This window comes from Dinoponera quadriceps, unplaced genomic scaffold, assembly GCF_001313825.1.
Source record: "Dinoponera quadriceps isolate SergipeBrazil2010 unplaced genomic scaffold, ASM131382v1 scaffold1441, whole genome shotgun sequence".
In the NCBI taxonomy this organism is placed as follows: domain Eukaryota; kingdom Metazoa; phylum Arthropoda; class Insecta; order Hymenoptera; family Formicidae; genus Dinoponera; species Dinoponera quadriceps.
The window spans coordinates 776,382-798,187 of record NW_014555884.1 but is presented as its reverse complement, the minus strand read 5'-3'; the positions used below and the strand labels follow the sequence as shown (position 1 = coordinate 798,187).

General features: G+C 47.4%; 2 protein-coding genes across 3 annotated transcripts; one reads left to right on the top strand and one right to left on the bottom strand.

Annotated features, from left to right (window-relative positions):
- Positions 1-2,353: 2,353 nt before the first annotated feature.
- LOC106745694 (pre-mRNA-processing-splicing factor 8) lies at positions 2,354-11,811 on the bottom strand. 2 transcript variants are annotated; one of them, XM_014621541.1, is made up of 9 exons: positions 11,608-11,811; positions 10,710-10,942; positions 10,417-10,585; positions 10,179-10,343; positions 9,880-10,095; positions 9,237-9,575; positions 8,845-8,950; positions 3,467-8,782; positions 2,354-3,202 (listed from the first exon to the last, which is right to left on the bottom strand). In XM_014621541.1, the coding sequence occupies exons 2-9, from the start codon at positions 10,921-10,923 to the stop codon at positions 2,609-2,611; spliced, it is 7,119 nt and encodes a 2,372-aa protein (XP_014477027.1). In that variant the 5' UTR covers positions 10,924-10,942; positions 11,608-11,811; the 3' UTR covers positions 2,354-2,608. The 2 variants fall into 2 exon arrangements, with proteins under 2 accessions (XP_014477027.1, XP_014477026.1); XM_014621540.1 differs by having other exon boundaries at positions 11,642-11,811.
- Positions 11,812-12,100: 289 nt separating this feature from the next.
- On the top strand, positions 12,101-21,380 carry LOC106745667 (protein KIAA0100). The gene is made up of 15 exons (XM_014621473.1): positions 12,101-12,528; positions 12,636-12,762; positions 12,839-13,030; positions 13,129-13,380; positions 13,661-13,822; positions 13,912-14,124; positions 14,205-14,469; positions 14,555-14,777; positions 14,871-14,989; positions 15,064-15,384; positions 15,705-18,236; positions 18,305-18,549; positions 19,024-20,080; positions 20,160-20,377; positions 20,714-21,380. The coding sequence occupies exons 1-15, from the start codon at positions 12,470-12,472 to the stop codon at positions 20,996-20,998; spliced, it is 6,270 nt and encodes a 2,089-aa protein (XP_014476959.1). The 5' UTR covers positions 12,101-12,469; the 3' UTR covers positions 20,999-21,380.
- The last annotated feature ends 426 nt before the right edge of the window (positions 21,381-21,806 follow it).

Below are 21,806 nucleotides of genomic sequence, written 5' to 3'. Positions count from 1 at the left end.
TATATATATATATATATATTTATTTATTTATTTATTTATTTCTTCAGTAGCGTCGGAAAGAATTCTTTTGTATCAAATAAGTTGTATTTCAAATAATAATAATTCAGATATCATGCATAGTTGTATAATAAAAGGTTTAGAAAAATGGTAGAAAAACTATCTACATAATTCATATGACATTTCGTGATTTGGCTCCTAACTCATGCATAATGTAATGTTCTAATTTGACAATCTCAAGTAGCTTTCAATATAAAGATATGGTTCAAACGGAATTTTAATAAACAAAAAGTTAATTTATTTATTAAATCTCCCGGTGCACTCCTCATGTGGATATTCTGGGATGTCCTGCATAAACACAAGATAAATTAATTTATATTATATATTCTTTAAAAAACCTGTAATTTGGGAATATGGTAATATAATTTCATAATTATTATACACAGTAAATAAAAATATTGCTTTATTATATGTATATATTTTCTCATCTTTATATCCTAAATTATACATTCGATCCTGGTTGTTCCAAGTTATATATTTCATATTAATATTAACGATATATAATTATATATTTAACAACCTCTTTTCAAGGTTATTTCAAAGTCAATTTCAATTTTTTTTAATGGAATTATATAGTTTTTTAGTACAAATCGATTTCTCTGTTTATTCTGTATATAAAATACTAAGGTGAAATCGTCGAGAAGTGAATACTGTTCGAGATATTTTATTTCTCATTCTGACATTTTTCAATATAAGATATGAAATATCTTCTAAAATATTCACATTTCGATAATATCACCTTAACACTTTTTTTATAAAGGGTGAGGGAAATATAGAAACCCTGAAAATCTGAAAAAATATAAGTTTAACAGAAAAATATTGTATCTATAACATAATACGAGAGGGGCTTGTAATATCGGATTTAACTAAAATAAAGACAATTCTGAATAACAAAATAAGTACTTCATCGTGTGAATTTAACTAAATTAAAGACAATTCTGAATAACAAAATAAGTACTTCATCGTGTGAAGAAATAAACAACTTAAACTTATAATATGTACTTATAACTTATAAACTTATAATATCGTGTGAAGAAATAAACAACTTAAACTTAAACTTATAATCACAGTAGTTTCAGATAAAAAAACAGAAGAAAGTTATTCAAGAAAGGAACTGAGTTACTAATCTCCTCCGGATTTATAATCGGATGGTTATAAAAACGTGCGAAGACTTGTGATGACCTCGACCAAACCGCAGCGTGTTTAATTAAATCTAAGGCCTTTTCGGGCAGCTGACGAGGTTGATGTATGGCGCGTACTTTGCGCTGAAAAGATATCAGTCCTAACTCCACAGTCTTCCAGGGCTAAACGCAACCAATGGCTGATTGTTTGTTGACCTACCGCTTTATGAGGCCGAGTAAAGGAAATAAAAAAAAATCGCCTGAGAAAACCCGTAAATTTTGGGTTGCGCTTAAATAGTGCTTTGTTCATTTATAGATACATAGACTTTCGTTATTATTAAATGGAGAGAAAGAAAAAAATGGTTGTGCATGTCCAAAAGCCGAAGTCTTAATATGATCTAGAACTTTGATAATAAGCTTGTCACCGAAAGAAATTTGAAATATCCTAAAAAATACAGGCGTCTGAACGCATTGGCCTGTGCCGAGAGCGAGGAGTAGGACTAATTTCTTTGTAATGGTATCGAGAGGAAGTAAGTCATAGAGCCGCCAGTTTCGCAAGTAACCGGGACCAGGTCTCAGACACAGTTATAACGAGGGCGAGGAAGTTTAAGGACTTCTACCACTTTACAAAAACGTTTGACAAGCGCGTGATTGCCAATTTCGTTATGTGTAATAAGCGAAATTAGCGCTACGAATGGTGTTCAGCGTCGAATAGGAATTTACACGCTCCACTTCCTGACTTAAAATCTCCAAAAATTGCGAGATTTGGCCCAAAGGGAAAAACGTCCGAGCACTGGCGATAGACTCACCAGTCTTTTAGAAGTTTAGAATTTTCCCCTTTCGTAAAACAATTCATTACCGATCAGTGAATGTATAGCAGACTCCATTCCCCCCATAGGCATCCATTTCCTATTATTTCAGTTTTTTAAAAATTTTCAATTAGGTCCGTTATTTTTGAATATTTATGTATCATGACTGCTGCTTTGGAGAACCATTGCCGATTCATCAAATTGTCAACAGTCATGATATACAAAAAGAACTCTCTTAATCGAAAATATTCAAAATTGACACTATTTCACTATTGACACTAAACTATTACTAAATACCATGGATTTATTATCTTCTGTAAAGTGATAAAAGTATGTATAGCTTACACATGCATTAAATGTATGCAATAATTTTGTACAAATTTTATTTTAATATAACTTACAATACAATTACAACTTACAATACTCGATATCAGAGTTTTCTTATGTAAGGAGACACATGAGAACATGTATTCATAAAGTGACGGTATCCTCTCTCTGATCGTCTGAGCTCTCATGATCGTCGTGCGAATGGAACGTTCCGCGGTAAAAGTCGCAGCAGTTTTCCACCGGACAATCTCGCCGAAGGCTTCGGATGAACCAAACACATGTTTATTAGCAAATTTACGCGAACATATCTTCCCGATCAGCACCGACGCCTTCGCCGTCTTCCAAGCTGGAGAAGTTGAGGAAATGAGCCGGCCTGTGCACCTCGTGGTAAAATTCTTTCGGGTTCGCCAGCTGCAGCTCGTACTTCATATTTGGATCGTGCCTCACTCCCATGAAATTGTAGTTCCACGAACCTTGACTGGGCACCATAAAGAAGCCGAGGAAGCGGTCCGACAGCAACATCTGCACCTTCTCGTAGTGGCTGGGCAGATAGCCTTTCGGGTTATTGCCTTTGTCCGTATTCTGCTTGCCCCACTCGAAGCCACTTGGTGTCAGCTTGTATGCCGTGAGTGAACAGGAACCAGGGGTGAAGCTGCAAGTGATCACGATAGTCTTTTCGCCGTCCCAGATCGAATTCTCCGCCATAATTCTGGCGTGAGTGGATATATCCTGCGGCGAAAGTTGAGGCAACTCGTTAGGTTGCGTGTGTATCCATCCCAAGGGTTCCATTTCCTTCAAATATTGATGATTAGGTAATGTGTTCGGCAGATGGACAGTCTGATGTGTTCCCCATTGCGGCGCCATCACGATGCACCTGATTTCCTTCACCTTTCATATTTAAAACAGAGCTGGTGGTTAATTCACGGCAGAAATAGGTTTGAAACATATCCAAATGATCTCATCGTCCCAACAAATATTAAATCAATTGACGTTAAATAAGAGAATCTATGAAGATATAGAAGGATATATAAAGATATATACATATGAACGGTAAAACGCTTGTTGCAACAAACTGAACTCAGCGAAGACTCCGTGTATCGTACAGTCCGCTGTGTGTGCTGAAACGATGAATAAAGTGAACGAACTTGTTACCTGAGGATTGTCGGGTGGACTGATGCCGTAGAGGTAACCAGCAATCTGCGCTCGCAGATCGGAGATGGTGACGAACTTCTTCAGCACGTTCTTAGGCAGAATGTAAGTGTAGCCGGTCTCCTTGATGTCGTCGGACGACACATAGATGTGATTCGTTCTAAGGTGGAGATTGGTCGCGGATATAGCGCGCACTCGCCATTCGGTCTTCGAGCTGAACGTCTGCGTCTCATAGTTGGACGTGGTCGCGGTGATGATCTCGTCGCCATGCTTGTTCACAGTTCTCGTGGTGGTGGCGGTGAGCTGGCTCTGTTCTTTCGTCTGCTTCTCGATTTCGGCGATCTGTTGACGCTGGGCGGACGGTGCGCTGATCTCCATGCCCAGGATAATATCGCGAATCTCCGACTGAGTGAGCGACGCGACGTTGACGTTGTTCTTCTTGCCGTAGTCGGCTAGAATGAGATCTTTCAGCTGCACCTCCACCTTGATCCACTCATCGTCCGTCAAGGATGGCCATATGTGATGCGGCTCGGTGATGGTGGTCTTGTCGGGCTTCAGCACGACCTTCGTTCTCTCGGTGTTGACGTGTAGCGCGCGCAGGATTAAAATCAGCCGCGAGAACGCGGTGTACGACGATATAGTCTTCAGCCAGTCGTCGTACAGATTGAACAGCACCATTTGCGGCTCGGTCGCCTTCAAAATCAGGTCGCCGAACTTCTCCACCTTGAGACACGCCTGGAACGGCAGTTGCAGTTCGGATCCCTTGATGACTATGTTGGGAAAGTCCAACAAGTGCACCTCCAGAGGATCCAACATTCCTTTCCTGGTGACGATAATCTGCTTCGGCTGCTCCTCCACGGGCAAGGAGCGAATCAGAGCGGCGACTTCCTCGGCGGTCTTCCACTTGGCCAATTGACCCAAACGCTTTTGACCCGCCCAGACAGAGGTGTGAATAATCTTGAGGAAGAGCTGGCCGGTGCGCGGGTTGAAGATAAAGATCGCGCCGTTGATCGGCTTCGTGGTCAGGTTGCCCTCGAAGGTCTTGTGGATCGTCACACGGTACACGTTCGTGTCGTCGACGAACCATATGATCTGGTTGGAGAAGAGCTCGCCGTAATTCTGCGAGGAGAGATACGGCTCGGTGGGCTCGGACGAGTAAAGCTGCAGAGCCTTGCGAATGCGCTCGCGCAACACGTACAGAGCCGGATTCGCCTTCATAATCTTCGCCATGGCCTGCTGTATGAGCGGCTTGCAGCCGGGGAACCAGTGCCCGTAGGCGCTGTGCAAGTTGTACGCCAGATCTATGGCTATCAGAAGACCGGTGGGGGAAGGATAAATCGACATGTTGTCCGTGGTGTAGTCCAGGAACTTGGCGCGTGCGTAACGCTCGATATCGTGCGAGTCGTAGTCGCCCCATCTGAGCTGCACGTCGATCCAGTACTTCTGAGTGGTCGTGCTGTCCATCACATCCTTCGAGTCGGCGAGAAGCGACGGCCGGGACACGTTCCACTTGTAAGCGGAGAACAGGAGTATGTCGGCGCACGAGGAGTTCATCTTGTAGGACTTCCTCGGATGAATCGTCTCTTTCTGCACCGTCTCGATCTCCAGCGCGTCCAATTCCTGGTCAAACACCTGACAGAGGTCCATCACGATCGATTCGTGCACCTTCTGCCACAAGTGAGCGCGGAATATCTGGATCAGCGAGATCTTCAGGGTCGGTATCTTGCCGTGCATGAATATGCCCGTCAGATCGAGCTGCACCTGGAAACCGACGTAGACGTTCGCTCGATTGATGGTGGGCGACCACCAGAGCGTGAATCGCCGATTCGGGATCTGATTAAGACCGGAACGCTGCGCGTTCGTCAGCTTCTTGTATTTCATCGACTCTTCGAAGCCGGACGCCTTCTCCCAGAAGAGACCCTCCCAAGTGGGGAAGTAGGTACCCTTGAAGAGCGTGTGCTCGAGGATGCCCTCGACACCGCCGAGCGCCTGGATCATATCGGTCCGGTAGTTGTTCAGGTTCCACAGTTTGCCGTCGTGCCGCTGGTGGGTCCACCAGAAGGGGTTCTGCTTCAACACCTGATATTGCTTGAATTCCGTGCGAATACGCCAGCCCTTGTCGTAAGCCAGGGTGTGCCGGTCCTTCTGGAACAGCGTGTTTATTCGGGGGATACCGCGATCCCAGCTGTCTTCCAGGTCCTCCAGAGTGAGCCTGCGATTTTGCGCATTCGCCTCTTGCCGCTTCAACGCGTACTCAGCCCAGACGCGCTGGGAGTCGATGAACTCGGACTCCCACGGTTGTATGTAGCGGTACAAGTTGGGTATCAGTTGATCCTCGTCGTGACTCATGCCCGAACGGAAGTGGGTGATGCCCACGTCGGTTTGCTTCGACCACCTTAGATCCGACTGCGGTATCAACACGTGGCCCATCGACAGCATTCCGAGGCCGCCCAGCTCCTTGGGCGTGTAGAAGACCACGGGTGGGAAACGAGACGGCATTTTGGAGTTGAGCCCGATCTTGATACGAGTCTGGATCTTGTTCTCGCACTTGACCAGCAGGTCCAGCAACTCCTGCGTGTTCACCACGGCCTCCCTGAAGTAGGTCATGAGGCCGATCAGCGCGGTGTTCCACTTGTTGACGATCTTCGTGAACGTGGTCGAGCCGGAGGCCATGAGGATCTGCCGGACTCGATTGTGGAATCGCTGCAGGCTCTCGTCGTCGACGCGCAGGAAGCACTGCGCGGTCCTCTCCTTGGTGATCTCGTTCTGAAGGTTCCAGACACCATCGCGATGAGTGAACTCCTCGTGGGTAGTTCTACACTTGGGCAGGATCCTGCACTCGAAGCCGCTCATGTTGAACAGTAAATTAGGATTGTCCTTGCTGTAGACGCTGACGAAGCTGTTCTCCCACTGGATAGTGGTGGTGGAGCGCGGCAGCCGGTTCTTGATGTCCCAGAAAACAGCGCGGCCCAGGTTGACGTCGTGCTTCATCAGCCGCATGCGAGCGTCCCGCGGCCAGCACTTCTTGTTGTTGTAGCCGACGATGTTCTCGTTGTTCGGGTCCGGGTGCTCCGTGAGGTAACGTTGGATCAGATCCCTCGCGTCGTCCGCGGAAAAGCGCAGGAACAGGTGTATGCGGTCGACGTAACGGCAGTACAGCCGGATGGGATGCGCCGTTTCCGAGGCGACGTCTTGGAAGGTCAGAAAGTCGTTCGGCATCTGCGGCGGACCGGCCATCTCGCTGGCCCTCTGGAGACCCAGTACCAGCAGATCCAGCACGAGGCCGTAGTATTGGGCGATGAAGGACGCGAATTGCAGGCCTCGGATGATCCCGTAGCTGTTGGTGTGATTCATGTCCTTGTAGTTGATCACGACGTTGTTCTTCGCCGTCATGTAATCGGCGATGTTGTGGTCGACTATCAGCCGTAGCAATCTGTTGAGCAACGTGAGATCGATCTTCTCGTACAGCTTCTCGAACTTCGACTCCAGCAGCACGTTGCACTCGCCCTCGCTGACGTCCCACACGTCCTGCAGATTGTTGATGCCCTGACACCACTTGTAGACGAGGAGCGGCGGCGGCTCCGTGTCGGCCGGCTTTACCCACGGCGGAAACAGCCGCCTTTTGTCCGCCTCGTACCACAGATACTGATCCAGGTAGGCGTCCGTGATTTTTTCAAGCGGCTCGACATCGTAGACGGGGATCAGGTGACTGTAAAGGTCCATGAATTCGATGCCGATCTCCTTAAAGGATCTCTGGGTCAGCAGGTGTCGCTTGATTCTGGACAGCGCCTCGTGCGGGTTGTCGTACGCCTGCTCTATCAGGCCCAGCTCCTCCCGCTGGCTCTGATTCAGCCTGGACTTGACGCTGTAGGCTTCCTTCAAGCGTTCCAACGCCAATATCAGCAGTTTCGTGTCGTGTTTGTAGGACAGCGGCGGGAAAGGTATCGGGGCGAACCTTCGGGACTCCAGCCAATGCACCGAGGTGGTGAAAATGGCAACGGCCTCCTCCGGGGATATGTACGGGCCGTCCTTCAGGTAGTTGTGCTGTCGTTCTTGCTCGGCCTTCAGGTAGAGTCGCGTCAACCGACCCAGGTTCTTCTTGCACACGGTCTTGTCCACCGTGGCGCCGCGTCGGATTCTCTCGCGATTGTAGTGAGCGGTGTTCGTCCACCAGTCGGCCTTCATCTTAACGTAGCGCAGTATCATGTTCTCGATCGGGATCGGCAAGCCCGGCACTTTCCACGGTATGTTCGCTTTCCAACATCGCCACGCCTCGCTCAGATGTTGCAGGATGGTTCGCGCCTTGTTCTGCTTGATCCCCTCCGGCATCATGTCGACTATGTCGTGCATGACCGATGCCCTCAGCTCGAGATCGAAGTGCGACTCCACCCGCTGCTTCGTCACGGTCTTCGCCACGCCCTTCGAGTGCCGTCCTTCGAACTGCCTGGACAGCAAGTTGCCGAGCCATCTCTCTAAGAGCGGCGTGATGCCTCTCATGAAGAACAACCAGACGCGCCAGCCTGGCGCCCAAAAGCCGCATCCCGGCCCTTTACCGACCGGTCCGGTGTTGAAGCGGTAGTATATCAGGTGCTTCAAGTCCTTGCACATTCGGATCTGCCGCATTAGCTTGTACTTGTAACGATACATGCCGGTTAACTGGCCAACGTGCGCGAAGATGTACTGGAGACCGTCGGCAAGTTGGAAGGCGTCCACGTTGTTCAGACGATACTGCACGTGGGAGTCAATGATGAGTTTGGTCAAACGGAGGATCTCCCGGCACAGATGAAACGCGTTGCCGAAGCGCGACTTCTTTCTCTCTTTCGTCGTCAGCGTTTTCACGGGCTTCAGGTTGAAATTATAATCCAAATGGAGGTAATTAAGGTTCTTCCTGTGTATCAGCAAATTCAACATGTTGTATCCCTGGCGACACACCTGCAGACCAGCCTCGACCCAGTCTATCGTGGTCGTCTGGAAGAACTTGGTGGACTTGAACGAACGGAACAGGTAGCGCTTCTTCTGCGGCTTCGGCGGCCTGTGCTTCAGGGCGTTCAGCACGAAGTACTTGAGCAGCTTCTGATAGCTGACCCGTACCTTCACAGGCTGGCCGGGCGGACAGTGTTCTCGGTACCAAGACTTGACTAACGGAATGTCGATCGCCCTCCTGGTTCTTCCGGAGCGCGTGTTAAACGGCCTCGGTGCCCACAACAGAGCTATGCCGTTCGCCGTGTTGTCCGTGTAAAGCGGTATCTCCTGGAGGAACGGCTGCACCTCGCCCGGTAGAACGAAGTCCTCGTCGTCCTCGATCTGCGGCTCCATCATCTGCGACGATTACGATTCGACGATGTGATCGATGGACTCGTCTGAATTGCGAGGACACTTACCTTCAGCGAATTTCTGTGAGAGATCGGATTGATCAACGGATCAAAGTAGAACGCGGGCAAGTCGGGGTCTTCGGTTTTTATGTACACGACATTCGGCGCGTGATACCTGCCAAGCGTGATGCACGTATTAACGATATCGGGAATATCGCAAGAAGAAAAGACAAACGGGCGTGTTAAGTTTGAGAAATTGTCGTGAGAGAGAAAGCTTGTGAGTGATATCAGCAGTTTCTTCCTTAATCTCTACGAAAGATACGAATAACTGTCACTACATTTTCTCTACCACACTGCTAGAAAGATCATGTCGTATTAGCAAGCAGATCTTAAAACTAGTGTGGAATATAAACGAAGAAAATTAATAAAAAAATGTAATCGATAAAAGCAACGCAATTTACCACGAGAGATGCACAAAGTGAGGCATATTGTTGTACAAATAAGGAAACGCGATCCTATATTCTGTTCTGATGGGCTGTCTGATGATAATCTTGTTTATGTCGTTGAACTCGTTCCAGTCCTCATCAGCTGCGTTGGAATCCTTCACCAATGGTTCGAACTTCGGTCCTCCGGGAATTGCCATATTTAAGGCTTTCGCGGTGAAGAACGACTTGGGATCAAAGAGATAAAAGAAATTCTGATCCACCAGATCGGTCAGCAACTGATTGGCCAAACGGTATAACGTTGCCATTTGCGGTAGTGTCAAGTTCCATCTCCGGTATGTCGATCCGTTCACGTGTCTGTAATGCATTTTTATCGCTCGGATTTACGTATCATAACAGGGAGGGAGGGGGGGGGGAGCAGCTTTAAATGGTATTCCTAAGAATGTTCATTCAGTATAGCATATTGTCCAACTGTGGATAACTCGTATCGTCAGTCTCAGACAACAATACGCAGTTAACCAAGCTGTCAACCCACATGCGCAGTTGATTTCAGGACCCCTACGCTACTCATCATTATGAAGCATCTCTTCACTTTCTTCTCGTGATTATTTTTGGTAATTGATATGAATATTACTTCGAGATAATACATATTGCAACTTACTTTGTCCCAACTAACGGCTTATGTTCGTAAAACCATGACGCCACGGATTCGTCTTCCTCCGAGTCAAGTTCAATCTGTATAGCTTCCAAAGGTTCAACATCCAGAACGTTGTCCGCATAATCCAAGGGAGGTTCTTCGTCGTCAAAGGGTGGAAATCTCATTCTCTTGAAGTGTCGACGATCCCTCTTCTCTCGTCTCATCATGATCCACATGGTGCTGAAGAGATATAAGTCTTTAATGAGCAATTTTGTAACGGTGAATTACAAGAAATAATCCTCGTAATGGATAAACAATTTTACCCCCACTGAGCTATGTATACAGGCTCTATAACCCAAGGAATCTCATTGACAAATGTAATGGCTCCCGTGATGTGATACAGAACCTTTACGTCTCTTATTTGTTCCCACGGCATAGGCATGTTCTCCAACAGTTTCATAACAGCGTGTGGCATATACTTCAATGCTCTGTGTGCAACGAATATACATTTAGAATTTAAAAAACTTAATCACACATTAACTTAATAACGCGATAACTTACCCCAGGTAAACCCGTTTGTCGTGTCGATATTTTCTACTGCTCATATCACCGTGATCTCGGATGATCTTTCTTATATGCTCGGCTGGCATGTCTTCTTTTTGGGCATCCACAAAGCCAAACTTTCTCTTCTCTGCAAATCGCTTTGACTGTAGCTGCTGCCACTTTTGTGCTGAAACAAAGAAAATCACCATTGTAAGAAACTATGTATTCTATACATATGTATATTCTGTAACTGTATATTATATTCTATAACTATATTATAATACATTATAATTATTCTTTACAAAATTTACCTTTCTCCTGAAGTTTGTCTTCTGACAAGACCTCCGGTTGTTTAGGCATCTGAGGCAACGGTGGTCCTGCTATAGCCTGCATATGAGCATGATGAGCAGCTTGCGCAGCAGCCTGCGCATGTGCTTGGGCAGCAGCTAGTTGGGCATGGGCCTGCTGCTGGGCCATCATTGTGGCCCATGGGTTTGGACCCAGTAAATACGGTGGAATGGACATCTTTACAAATGTTTGTCAACTAAAAAACAAAATTTCTAATTAATTCTTCCTAATGTAGATATTAGTATTTTTTCTGTGTATAATCTGTGTAACTCGATGAAATATCTCTCGAAACCTTAGTCCTTGACTCTGAGGACAAAGCAACACAAGAAAGCACTGCACAGCTGAAACTCTGCTAGATCAAACGTTTTTTTTTTTGACTGCTGATATCAAGTAGAATAAAAAATAAATTGGTATTTCCAACTTGAAGCAATAAACCCTACAACTGAAACTGTAGCTGACAAGTTGAAGAAGCGAGTGTGCAAATGAGAGCCCTTGGAAATGCCAGCAATATATAACATATATATGCGCAGTTACAAATGTTTTACACCGAGTGCATATATGCATCCGCAGGTTAAAGCAAATGTTTTTGTTGAACGTATTAATGCGCTCACAGCACTCAAAGAATTAAATACGTAACGTGCCAGGTATTCTCAACATAAAATGTAACATGGGATTCTGAAATATGAGGTATGTTCGTTTTCGCTGCACCGCTGAACTAATGCAATAAGTTGAAGTGAGAAAACATATACTTGTCTCGCTTCAACTTATTGCAATAGTTCAGCGGTGCAGCGAAAACGAACAGACCTATAGCCTGGATACACGCAACGGAAACGATACACGCAGTATATGAGCAGTGCTTACCGGTGTGATTAGAGAATAAAAAGATCGTACGTACACTTTTTTACGATGTTTGATTATCAGTTTCTGCGTAACGATTGCTACATAATTGACTAATCATTCGATACTAAGTACGCATCAAGAATTCTACGGCAATATCTCGTAAACACACGCAATGGCCTCCACACGTTCCGATCGCGGATAGCGATATTCCACTGATGAGTGGTAGACGTACAACTCTATCCTTTCTTTCGCCATGCGGCAAGAAGCGGAGCAATAGCCAATAAACTCTTAAGCCAGCGGCACGTTGATTGGCTGGCGCTTCGTCTCTTCTTGCGGCAAACGTTTCTACGTTTTGTGTGCAGAGGAGCCACATGTATAATCGCGGACAGAAAGATACCCGACTTTTTCTAATAAATTTCGAAACGCATACGTATTACCCAATGGGAGAGATTTATTTCTCAAGCAGTACGACTTAATGGCATAGCCGACTATATTTTTAAGAAAACTTTCTTGAATTTTTAACGGCGTGTCAAACGATCTTTTTATTTCTAAATAGTACAACTAAACGGAAGAAAGATCTAAGGAGAATCTTTATTTTCAAGTTATACGATTTTCGGTAAAACGTAAAAATTCTAAATGATGTTGTTTCAGTTTCGACATTATCGACCGACGTCTAATTACTAGTTTGAGGAATACATCGTTGAACTTTGTAGCGCTAAAGTGCTTGAGTCATTCATCGAAGAATCTGTCAAATTATTGGTTATAAAACGCGTAATTGATATGAATTGAGTGCGGAAAATATCTCATTGTACCTACAGCATTATTATTCGGGGATTTGAATATATTTTTGATCACGAAACAATTAGTATCCAATGTCAAGAGTATGACTGGATTACTTGCGTTTTGTATCATCTTTTTTATACTTTATTGTAATTTTACATGGTAAGTGTGATGTTGCGTACAAATATAAACTCCGCAAGAACAATGTGAATCATCTTCATTGTCTTGCTTGTTATCTATCTGTAATGCAAATTATGTCTGGTCAATAGGGTGATACCAAGAGGGTTATCATGGCTAGTGAAGCGTCGTTACAAAATTCATTTACGGGTAGGCCACATTTCTCTACCTTACTTTATCCTCCGTGATGTCAATATAACTAAAAATGGTTTCACATTGGTGAGTCACTTGTAATTTATCGTACGGATATTGAAGTATGACATGATAAATGCAGTGATCAATTAATCAATTCTAGCAAGTTGAAGAGATAAGTATACGCAGCAGTTTATTTAGCAGCGATGTGGCAAAATTATTGGCTGTTGTTATGAGGGATGTCAGAATAAATAAAGATGTCCCAGTTGGTCCGACATACAAGATAGAACAATCTAACAAAGTGCTGGATTTTAGAAACAAGAAGATACCTCCTATAATTATAACATTTGTACAGGTAATTACATAGAGCTGAAGTTTCCTGTCGTTATCATTTCCCGAAGCTGTATTCATCGTATCAATTATATGATTATTACAAGTATCTGAATATTTTAGTTTATGGCTGTGCACGTGGAGAACTTGAGCCTGCTGGCTCTTGGCAATGGCTGGTTAGCGAATGGAAGTGCAGAAAGTCTCAGTTTGGACGGTAGTATTGTACACGGTGCACGGACACTCTTAGCATCTGCTTCCATCGTTGGCGGTGCTATGAAATTACTGCGACATGCTTCTGATGCGTGTCTCTCACAAATAACATTTGCTGGAACAGTAGAAGCTACATTTAAAGCTCAGGGAGAACTTTCATTTGAGGTATAGAGCTTCGTCAAGTATTTATCCCCTTTCAGTTTGTAGGAAAATAAATAGCTTTTTGTCGACAATTTTTATAAAAAGAAAACGAGATATATATCTTTATATATCGAATGTTTCTGTTAGATACTTGGAACGTTAGATAATTGAAAGAACTATCATGGAACAGAGCATATTTTATGCAGTTACTTTTATGCATGCTCCACATTTAAATGCGTATAAATAGCTTTGAATCTGATTACCAACCGTTTCCAAAAGGAATCAAGTGGGATCTGATTTATAGACCTTATATGTCGGAGTAACACAGACCGAAGGATCCGGTGGTGCGGGCCTTGTCCATTTTTTGAGAGACAGACTAACACTGAGTCCTGCAGCATCGTGCAGCAATGTAAATAATAATTCGTCCAATAACATAATAGCTAGATTCGCGCCTATTTTCCCCAAAGTAAGTAGTCTCCTTACCATAGACAAACAATTGTCGATGTAACAATAAGCGTCTTAATAATGTTCCAAAATTACTGATGATACTTTCAGGATTTCACATTGAAAATTGGTAATTCGTTGATAATAGCTGGCAGGGAGGACAGTAGCATGATAGGTTTGGAGGGTACCTTGAGAAGTCTACAGGTCAATGCAAAATTCCAAGCTGATATGATGCGGTTGAATTTTACTATAAATTTAGATGGCTTGTGCATACGCGGAAGGCTGCCTATTTTAACTCTACAATCACTGTCGATCGATACAAAGGTGGGTTATTACATAATGCAGTGACAAATAAATACAGATGCAATTGAGTATCACTTGTGTTCACGTTGAATTTTGCATAGTTGGAGGAGAACGTTTTATTCGTTAGTGTGCAGCTGAATAATCTGTCGATAATGTACGATCACCGAGACTGGGAGTCGTTGTACACTAACGAGAATGACATTTCGAAGCCTGTCAGCGGTATATCGTTGAGAGATCGACTGCCGAGTTTCGAAATGAGACTAGATACGGAGCTGTACGATTCCTCGTTGAACATTAAATTGCCGGACGTGCAGGAAGCGTCCTGTGGGGTGGCGCACATGAAATTCTCCTTGAATTCATCCACAGGTACGTCGCGCTCTCATTTATTCGAGTTACACAAAAACCGTGATTCTGACAATAATATCTCGACGCACTCCGTGCGTTCGAACAGACAAAACCGAGGATCTGAATACAGAATTGGTCGTCGAGTCTTTGTACTGCGCTTTGAACGGCGTCAACGGCAACGTCTCCGAGACATCCCACCAATGGGGCAGCCCGCTCTCTGTCGGGGTGCTGTTAGCGACCACTCGCAGCAACGCAATAGGAATCGCAGTCGACGCTCTCGTGACCGAATGGAGTTTGGAGCTCGCCAAGTTTTTCGAGCAAGCTTATAGGTGATTATAACATTGAATTGTACACAGCACTTGATCCTGGCAACGAGAAGGAGAATACGACGCCGGCGAAACAATCCCTGGAAATAATTGCAGGTGCTGCAAGAAGTATCAACAGCCGATAGCGAAGAAGAAGGATGCGGCGTCGCGCGATCCTATGCAGTTGAATCTGAAAATCACAAATTGCAATCTGTTCTTCATCGCCGAGAACGAGCGTGAGTATGTCCAATGGCTCGTCCCGACTTCGTCTAGAAACGTTTCCCTGATGTTCTTCTCGTGTCTGTGTCAGTGTCCATAATGATGCGTTTGGACATAGCAACCGTGGAGCAGAGCGCGAAGCGATTCGTAGGCGTGGCGGAAGGCATGAGCGCGATAACTCTCAACAAGAACGAGCCGGTCATGTGCCAGCACGCGCAAGCTTTGACCCATTCGTTTCTGGCGATACGGAAGTGCAAAGCTGCCATTAATTCCGACGCCGTGAACATCAGCCTCGACGGCACTAGTCTAGCGTGGAGCCCCAATCTGCATCTTCGCTTGATGCAGTTCTGGGTGGAGTCCGAGGACTTCAGATGTATCATCTCGAATGAAATGAGCGCGACCCGTATTGAAGGTGATGAGAGGAAAAGAAACCGGCGCATCACGCATTAATACTGTTTCTTATTTAATCCTGGCCCTTGTCGAATTCTCGTTCGTTTGTCATCATTATAATTCGCTAATTATAGTTAGCTCAAATTGGCTTCTGAATTGGTGCCGCGTCTTTCGTGGATTTATTCCCGACGTTCCGTGAACGTTTCAGTTCAGGGTGAGGAACAGCCTGAAACTTCAAGTGATGGAGTTTTCAAATTGTTCCTCGAGAAGTGAAGTCACGAAACGTCGGAAACAAAAGCATGAAGTCTAAAATATCGAAACCATAATTAGTTTTCTTCGTAGAAGTGCAAAAGAAGAAACGCGTTCTGGATTTGCTGGCGACGGGTGGGATCACCGTCACCATCGACGTTTCCACGAAACACTTCCTGATACTGACGTCCGATCAGTTGCGTTGGTCGCAGGGCGAATGGCGACTCAATTACGTGCGGGTCACTCTGGACATGGCCGATATAATAATGATCGAAGGTTTCGAATTAGTGCGCGTGAACGATAACGCGGAGGTGCGAGTGGAGAGGCAGAGCAACGAGGGCTTCGTGCTGGATTGGAACGAGTGCTGGGCGTTGAACGTGGACTCCATTAAAATCTGCTTTCCGTACGAGCATCAGTTCACAAACGCGATACAGAACGAGCTGTTCAGCATCAGGAGGTGGCTGAAGGAGATCCACTCTACGAGCGCGTCCAAGTGGGAGTCCCTGCCGTGCGATATGGTAATCAAGATCAAGGAATGGACGTTCGAGGTCGGTGACGATCCGTTCGAGGTGCGTCTGCGCGACAATTACGAGCTGCTGGAGGACGAGTACAAGGAGAGCCTGAAGCGGCAGGCGATGCTGGACGCCAAGGTGCACGAGCTCTGTCGCGCGCATTTACTGCTGCCGCAGGGGAAGGTCGAGGAACTGTACGCCAGTCTGAACAAGAAGAACGCGGAGATCTACGTGCAGAGATGGAAGCAGATGCAACGGGCTGGTCCCGCGAGAACCCGGCTGTTCGCCTGGACGATGCTGGACCTGGAGATACTGGCTTTGGCCGATCCGTCCATCAACGGCACGGAGAAGGCGATGAGGGCGCTCCGCGAGATGGACCCGGAGACGCCATGGCCCGAAGACGGCCTGGAATTCAGCACCCTCTGGGTCAGGGGGATCAGCCTGAAGTGCGCGGAATGGAAGCTCCAGCTTCGCGATTTCCCGCAGCCGCTGCTCGTGGTGGAGAACCTGAACATATGGGGCAGACTGGCCGGAGCGGAGGCTTTGGCACCGCTGAGGGCGAAGAGGACCGTCAGGATCGAGATCGGCGCACCGTGGGAGGACATAGTGGTGGAGAGGGGCATGACGTCCCTCAAGTATTACCACGACCTCAACTGGGACATCGACAAGTTCAGGTACGCGTTCGGCCCGTGCTGGGAGCCGGTGGTAGCGCAGTGCAACCTCAGCTTCGAGAAGATCCTGCATCCGTCGCGCGACCCGAGCCCGCCGCTACCGTTTTGGGACCGGATGCGACTGGCTCTTCACGGTAGGCTGACGCTCTGCGTGAAACGGCTGACGGTGCTGCTGCACGGCTCCCTGGACCCTTACAATACCACGGAGGAGATGGAGCTGACGTGGACCGGGCTGGAGCTCGACTGGACCCAGGGGAAGATCATCATCAAGGGGGACCTCGACGTGTACGTGCGTACGGCTAGTAAATACGACGACTGCCGATTGCTGCACTTGCCCAACGTCAGGCTGAGCATCAAACTGGCGTGGGTGTGTCTGGGCGACCCGCGAGACCATCACGCCGCTGTACCCTGCGCGCCGGACCGGCTGCCCGAATACTCCAGCAATCAGGAGCACGACTCGTTCAGGGCGTTCCGCTCGCAGAATCTCAATGTCAGTCTCTCGCTGGAGACCAAACCGACCGGTTCACCCACGCTGACCAGCGCGCCAACGGCCCTCCTCTACGGCAGCACGTTGAGATGGTTCGAGAACCTCAAACTGATCCTGTCGGGCGCGACGCGACCCACGAGGAAGGGCCCGCTCTTCAAGAACATCAGGCCCAGGAAGAAGCAGCTCAGCAGGCACTACCGGAAGGTCCGGCTGACCCTGGCCTTCCACCGATTCCACGTCAACTACTGGATGTCCTTCGCGATGCAACGGGGCTTCGAGGTGACCGGCGGCCGAGTCGCCTGCAGCTCGGAGCACAATCTGGCGCTGCACCCGATCGACGACGGGCTGATACACCGCCCGCGCGCCGAGTGGTCCGTCGTCTACATGAATTGCGAGCTCAGCGACGCCGAGATCTGGCTGAAGAGCGCGCTGCAGGAGGAGGAAGAGAGCGCCTCGCTGCGTCAGCCGGTCGAGAAGTGCTACTGCTTGAGCGTCGCCCGGGTCAGCTACGGCAGGGAGGCGATGGTCGCCGGTGTAGGCGGCGACACGCCGATCCACCGGCTGGTGGTGCACGATCTGAGAGGCGCCTGGACCAAGACCAACCGCGACGTCGCGTTCGCGCTCTTCGACTCCTTCATCAAGACCCAGCAGCTCAAGAAGAACCTCTCGACCGCGGCGCTCAAGGGCTTTCACCGGGACAACAGCACGCCGCACAAGAACCGCCGCACCAGGCCCTCCGTCGGCGACCAGCAGAGCGCACCCACCCAGGCGACGCCCTCGTCCACCGTGAAGCCGCAGCAAGGCGAGGCGGTCGGGATGCTGCAGAGATTGATAGCGGAGGCTACGAACAAACCGGTCGCTTTCAGCGACGATCTCTCCGTGCAGACCAGGGGTCAACAGTTGCGTGGACTGGCGGCCTGTCATCAGGACGACGTCCTGCACAAGAATTGGCTGAGTAAGCGACGTGTTATCGCGAATGCTTGTGAATACCGATTGAAGTTAGTAACCGTGAGCTGCTTCCAGTCGCTCTGGTGAACAGCCAAGTGTTGTTGAAAGGCATCGAGACCCGCGGCTACGTGATTCTCTCGGCTGCCAAGGCGGAGATATTGCAGAGAGTCCATCATCCGGTTTGGAAGGAGCGGTCCCTCGTCCCGAAGACCACCTGGGTCGGCTCGCTGGAGTGCATGCAGTATTACGCCACCGTGAGCGCGAACATCGACGACAACATCGACGATAACATCATGTGGTTGACGTTAGATAACATACAAGTACGTAGACATCCCTGAGTGATCTCTCTCTAGATTCAACGAAGCAAGTCTAATACCCGCTTTCACTGTCACGATTTCAATCGAAGATTTGACATATTTAATCCTGAGTCAATCGTCGATTAGGTCTAAACCATGATGACGGACATTAAAGACGCCTGTTCTAGCTTAACCGGAAGAATATCCATGTAAAGAGCTGAATTAGATTCTGAATTGAAAATCGGCACTTGACCCAATCACACAAGATCGGGGCTACTTGTTTCATCAAATTCTGCTTTCTAACTCGCCATCCTAATATCCAATATAAACTTTATACGAGCTCAGCGTGATGATTCCTTTAGACAGGACAGCATCCGTCGAACTCGTTTCGCCAAATTCAAGGGGAGACGAGTTATTATTATCTACGAGTGCATCTTCACTATCTATCAGTACTTCTCGGCGAGTATCTTGTGCGGAGCGAGCGTTGTATCATTTCAGGAAAAAGACTCGACCGTCATCGCCGGCTTGCCGGACGTGCCAGCGCTGGTAGGGTCCGGTCAAAGCGTAGGGGGAGTGGTCAGTGAGACGGTAGGAGGCGGGGGAGGCCCCCAGCACCAACTGCAGCGCATAGTGTCCCGCTGCAAGTGCGAGTTCTTCTACGTCGGCTACGGTCAGACCTTGGACGTGGGCTCGGTGGACCAAGTGCCGCCGCCGCCCAGAGAGGAGGTCAGCCTGTGGGAGAGGAAGGACCTGTCCGCGGCCGACGCGTTCACGCTGATGCATCATGATCTGGACGTGTGCACCAACTCGTTGCAATACGCGATGATCTTGGACATAGTCAACAACTTGCTGCTGTACGTGGAGCCGAGGCGAAAGGAGGCCTCGGAGAGGCTGCAGAGGATGAGGTTCCAGCTGCAGCTGCATTCCGTCGAGGACCAGAAGAGGCCGATACAGCAGCTGCAGAACGCGGTGCGCTGCCTGGTGGCGAAATTGAGAAGGTTGGAGCGCGAGACGTACCTGGTGCAGAAGGCGTTGGCGGACGAGTCGAGTCCGGAGTTACTGACGGAAATGGAACGGCTGGAAGCGAGCGTGTTCGAGTGCAAAGAGCAGCTCAGCGCCAAGGCGGAGGAGCTGGACGTCATGTTGAACTGTTACAAGGAGACCACCGCTCCTGCGGCCGCGTCGGCTACATTGAAGGACAAGCCGGCCGCGGTAGCCAGGGTGGCCGAGATCTGCTTCAAACACGCTCAGTGGAGGCTGACGGACGCGGACGGTCAGCTGGGCATCGCCGATCTCATCCTCACTAATTTCCTGTACACGAAAACGAGCAAGACCGACGACTCGGTGGAGCATCTGCTGGAACTCGGCTACGTCCGGATGACGAATCTACTGCCGAATCAGATCTACACAGAAGTGCTCACGCCGACGGAGTTGCAAAGCAACATGCCTGTCGATCGGCAGAGAGCTCTGAGGGTCTTCTGCAGGGAGAAGGCGCCGGTGGCGGGTATATCTGTGAAGGAGCACTTCGAGATCAACGTGGTGCCTCTTACGATAGGTGAACGTAGAATTCTCAACAGACGTGTATACACCGCGTCGCGTACACGTGTGAGCAATCTCGTTTTATTCTCGTTTAGGCTTGACGAAGAAGTTCTTCAACACTATGCTGAAATTCTGCTTCCCCGAGAGAGATCCGGAAGGCATAGAGGAAGCGCCAGCGCCGCAACGCGATTCGTCCTTTTACGTGCCCATCGAGAGGAGAGACGACGTTGAGAAGATGAAGGAGCGGGCTGACAAGAACAAACTGTTCATATACATCAAGATACCGGAAGTACCTGTCCGCGTGTCGTACAAGGTAACGAGATCTCGAGTGTGGCCGTGAAGCGAAAGAGGACACGTTCCTTTCGTTGCTCTTCGCTTGGAGAATCGTTCTTTAACCCCTTAACTTGTACGCTCGAGTTAATTCGAGCGCGCTAAACACGCCAAACTGTGCACACTCGAGATAATTCGAGCGGCGTTGTATTTTATGCTGCTATAATTTTTCACACTCAAATATAATCGAGAATTGAAAATAACAATGTGAAAGCAAAGAAATCAATTTTTTTACATAAAAAAAAATTGATTTTTTTGGCCGGTTTTTTTCAAAAAAACTGTGCGTTAAGGGGTTAAGCTCCGACCGTTGCTCTTGCAGGGGAATAAGGAGAAAAATCTCGAAGACGTGCGCGACTTTGCGCTAGTCATACCGACTTTGGAGTATCACAACGTCACATGGACGTGGCTCGACTTGCTCCTGGCTATGAAGAGCGATTCCAGACGCGTGATACTGAGTCAAGCTATCAAGCAGAAACTGCAGATAAAACCGAGGGGTCCACCCGAGGAATCAGCACCGCAGGAAGAGGATAAGGCTCGTCTTTTGTTAGGTACCAGGCATCTGCCCGGAGACGCGAGAAAGAAAAGCGTTTTTAAGTTCAAGTAATTTATATATGCACCCCATGTAGGATTTCCTTCTTTTTTTATGTAACATAATAACTTATTTATTATTATGGCGTCGGTAATCGTTGCGTACGATCGTGTCGTGTACAAATAAATTGTACAGATTAATTAGCACCTAAAGGTAATACACTAATATACGCAACTTCCTGAGATGTTGAAACGCCTCCGCGTTTCCGTTTCCCGCACCTCGATTACAATGGCTAAGATCATTGCGACGCTTGCAGATAGGCGTTAGAAACGTTTGATCCTATATGACCTCTGACAAGTATGTAGAAGCTTAGGACTCTTTTACTCGTACGTTACTTTATTTGTAATTAATAATTTCTTACGCTATGTTAATAAAAATAATCTCATTTTGATAATTATATATCATCGACACTTAATCTCTGTAACGGCCGAGTATAGATTCGAAGAAACTTAGGTAAGTTGAAAGAGCGCGAGAACAAACACGCACGTAATGATTTCATTCTTCACGCGAAATACAATCGGTCTTCATTCTTCTCGAAACGAATAATACATTGATGTTATCACTACGTATATAGACACAAGTTATTACATGTGTACTAAATTATGTTGTATATGTATATACTGTATGTATTGTAATTTGTTATACACGGTGACCCATTTTAATCGACAAACGGAGATATCTCCGGAACTACGCAACCTACGAAAAAAATTTTCGGATAAAAGTTGTCGAGGACAGTGGGGGTCATCTACCTCTACTAATGACCTTAACCTTGAAGTCAGTTTTCAAGGTCATTTCAAGGTCAAGGTCACTTTTTTAAATGGAA

Coding starts and splice junctions, on each gene's coding strand:
- LOC106745694 (XM_014621541.1), bottom strand. CDS start 10,923: ATGTCCATTCCACCGTATTTACTGGGTCCAAACCCATGGGCCACAATG. Junction 10,586..10,709: donor AGACAAACTTCAGGAGAAAG/GTAAATTTTGTA, acceptor TCTTTGTTTCAG/CACAAAAGTGGCAGCAGCTA. Junction 8,783..8,844: donor CTCACAGAAATTCGCTGAAG/GTAAGTGTCCTC, acceptor TAATCGTCGCAG/ATGATGGAGCCGCAGATCGA.
- LOC106745667 (XM_014621473.1), top strand. CDS start 12,470: ATGACTGGATTACTTGCGTTTTGTATCATCTTTTTTATACTTTATTGT. Junction 20,081..20,159: donor CGTGGTGCCTCTTACGATAG/GTGAACGTAGAA, acceptor ATTCTCGTTTAG/GCTTGACGAAGAAGTTCTTC. Junction 20,378..20,713: donor CTGTCCGCGTGTCGTACAAG/GTAACGAGATCT, acceptor TTGCTCTTGCAG/GGGAATAAGGAGAAAAATCT.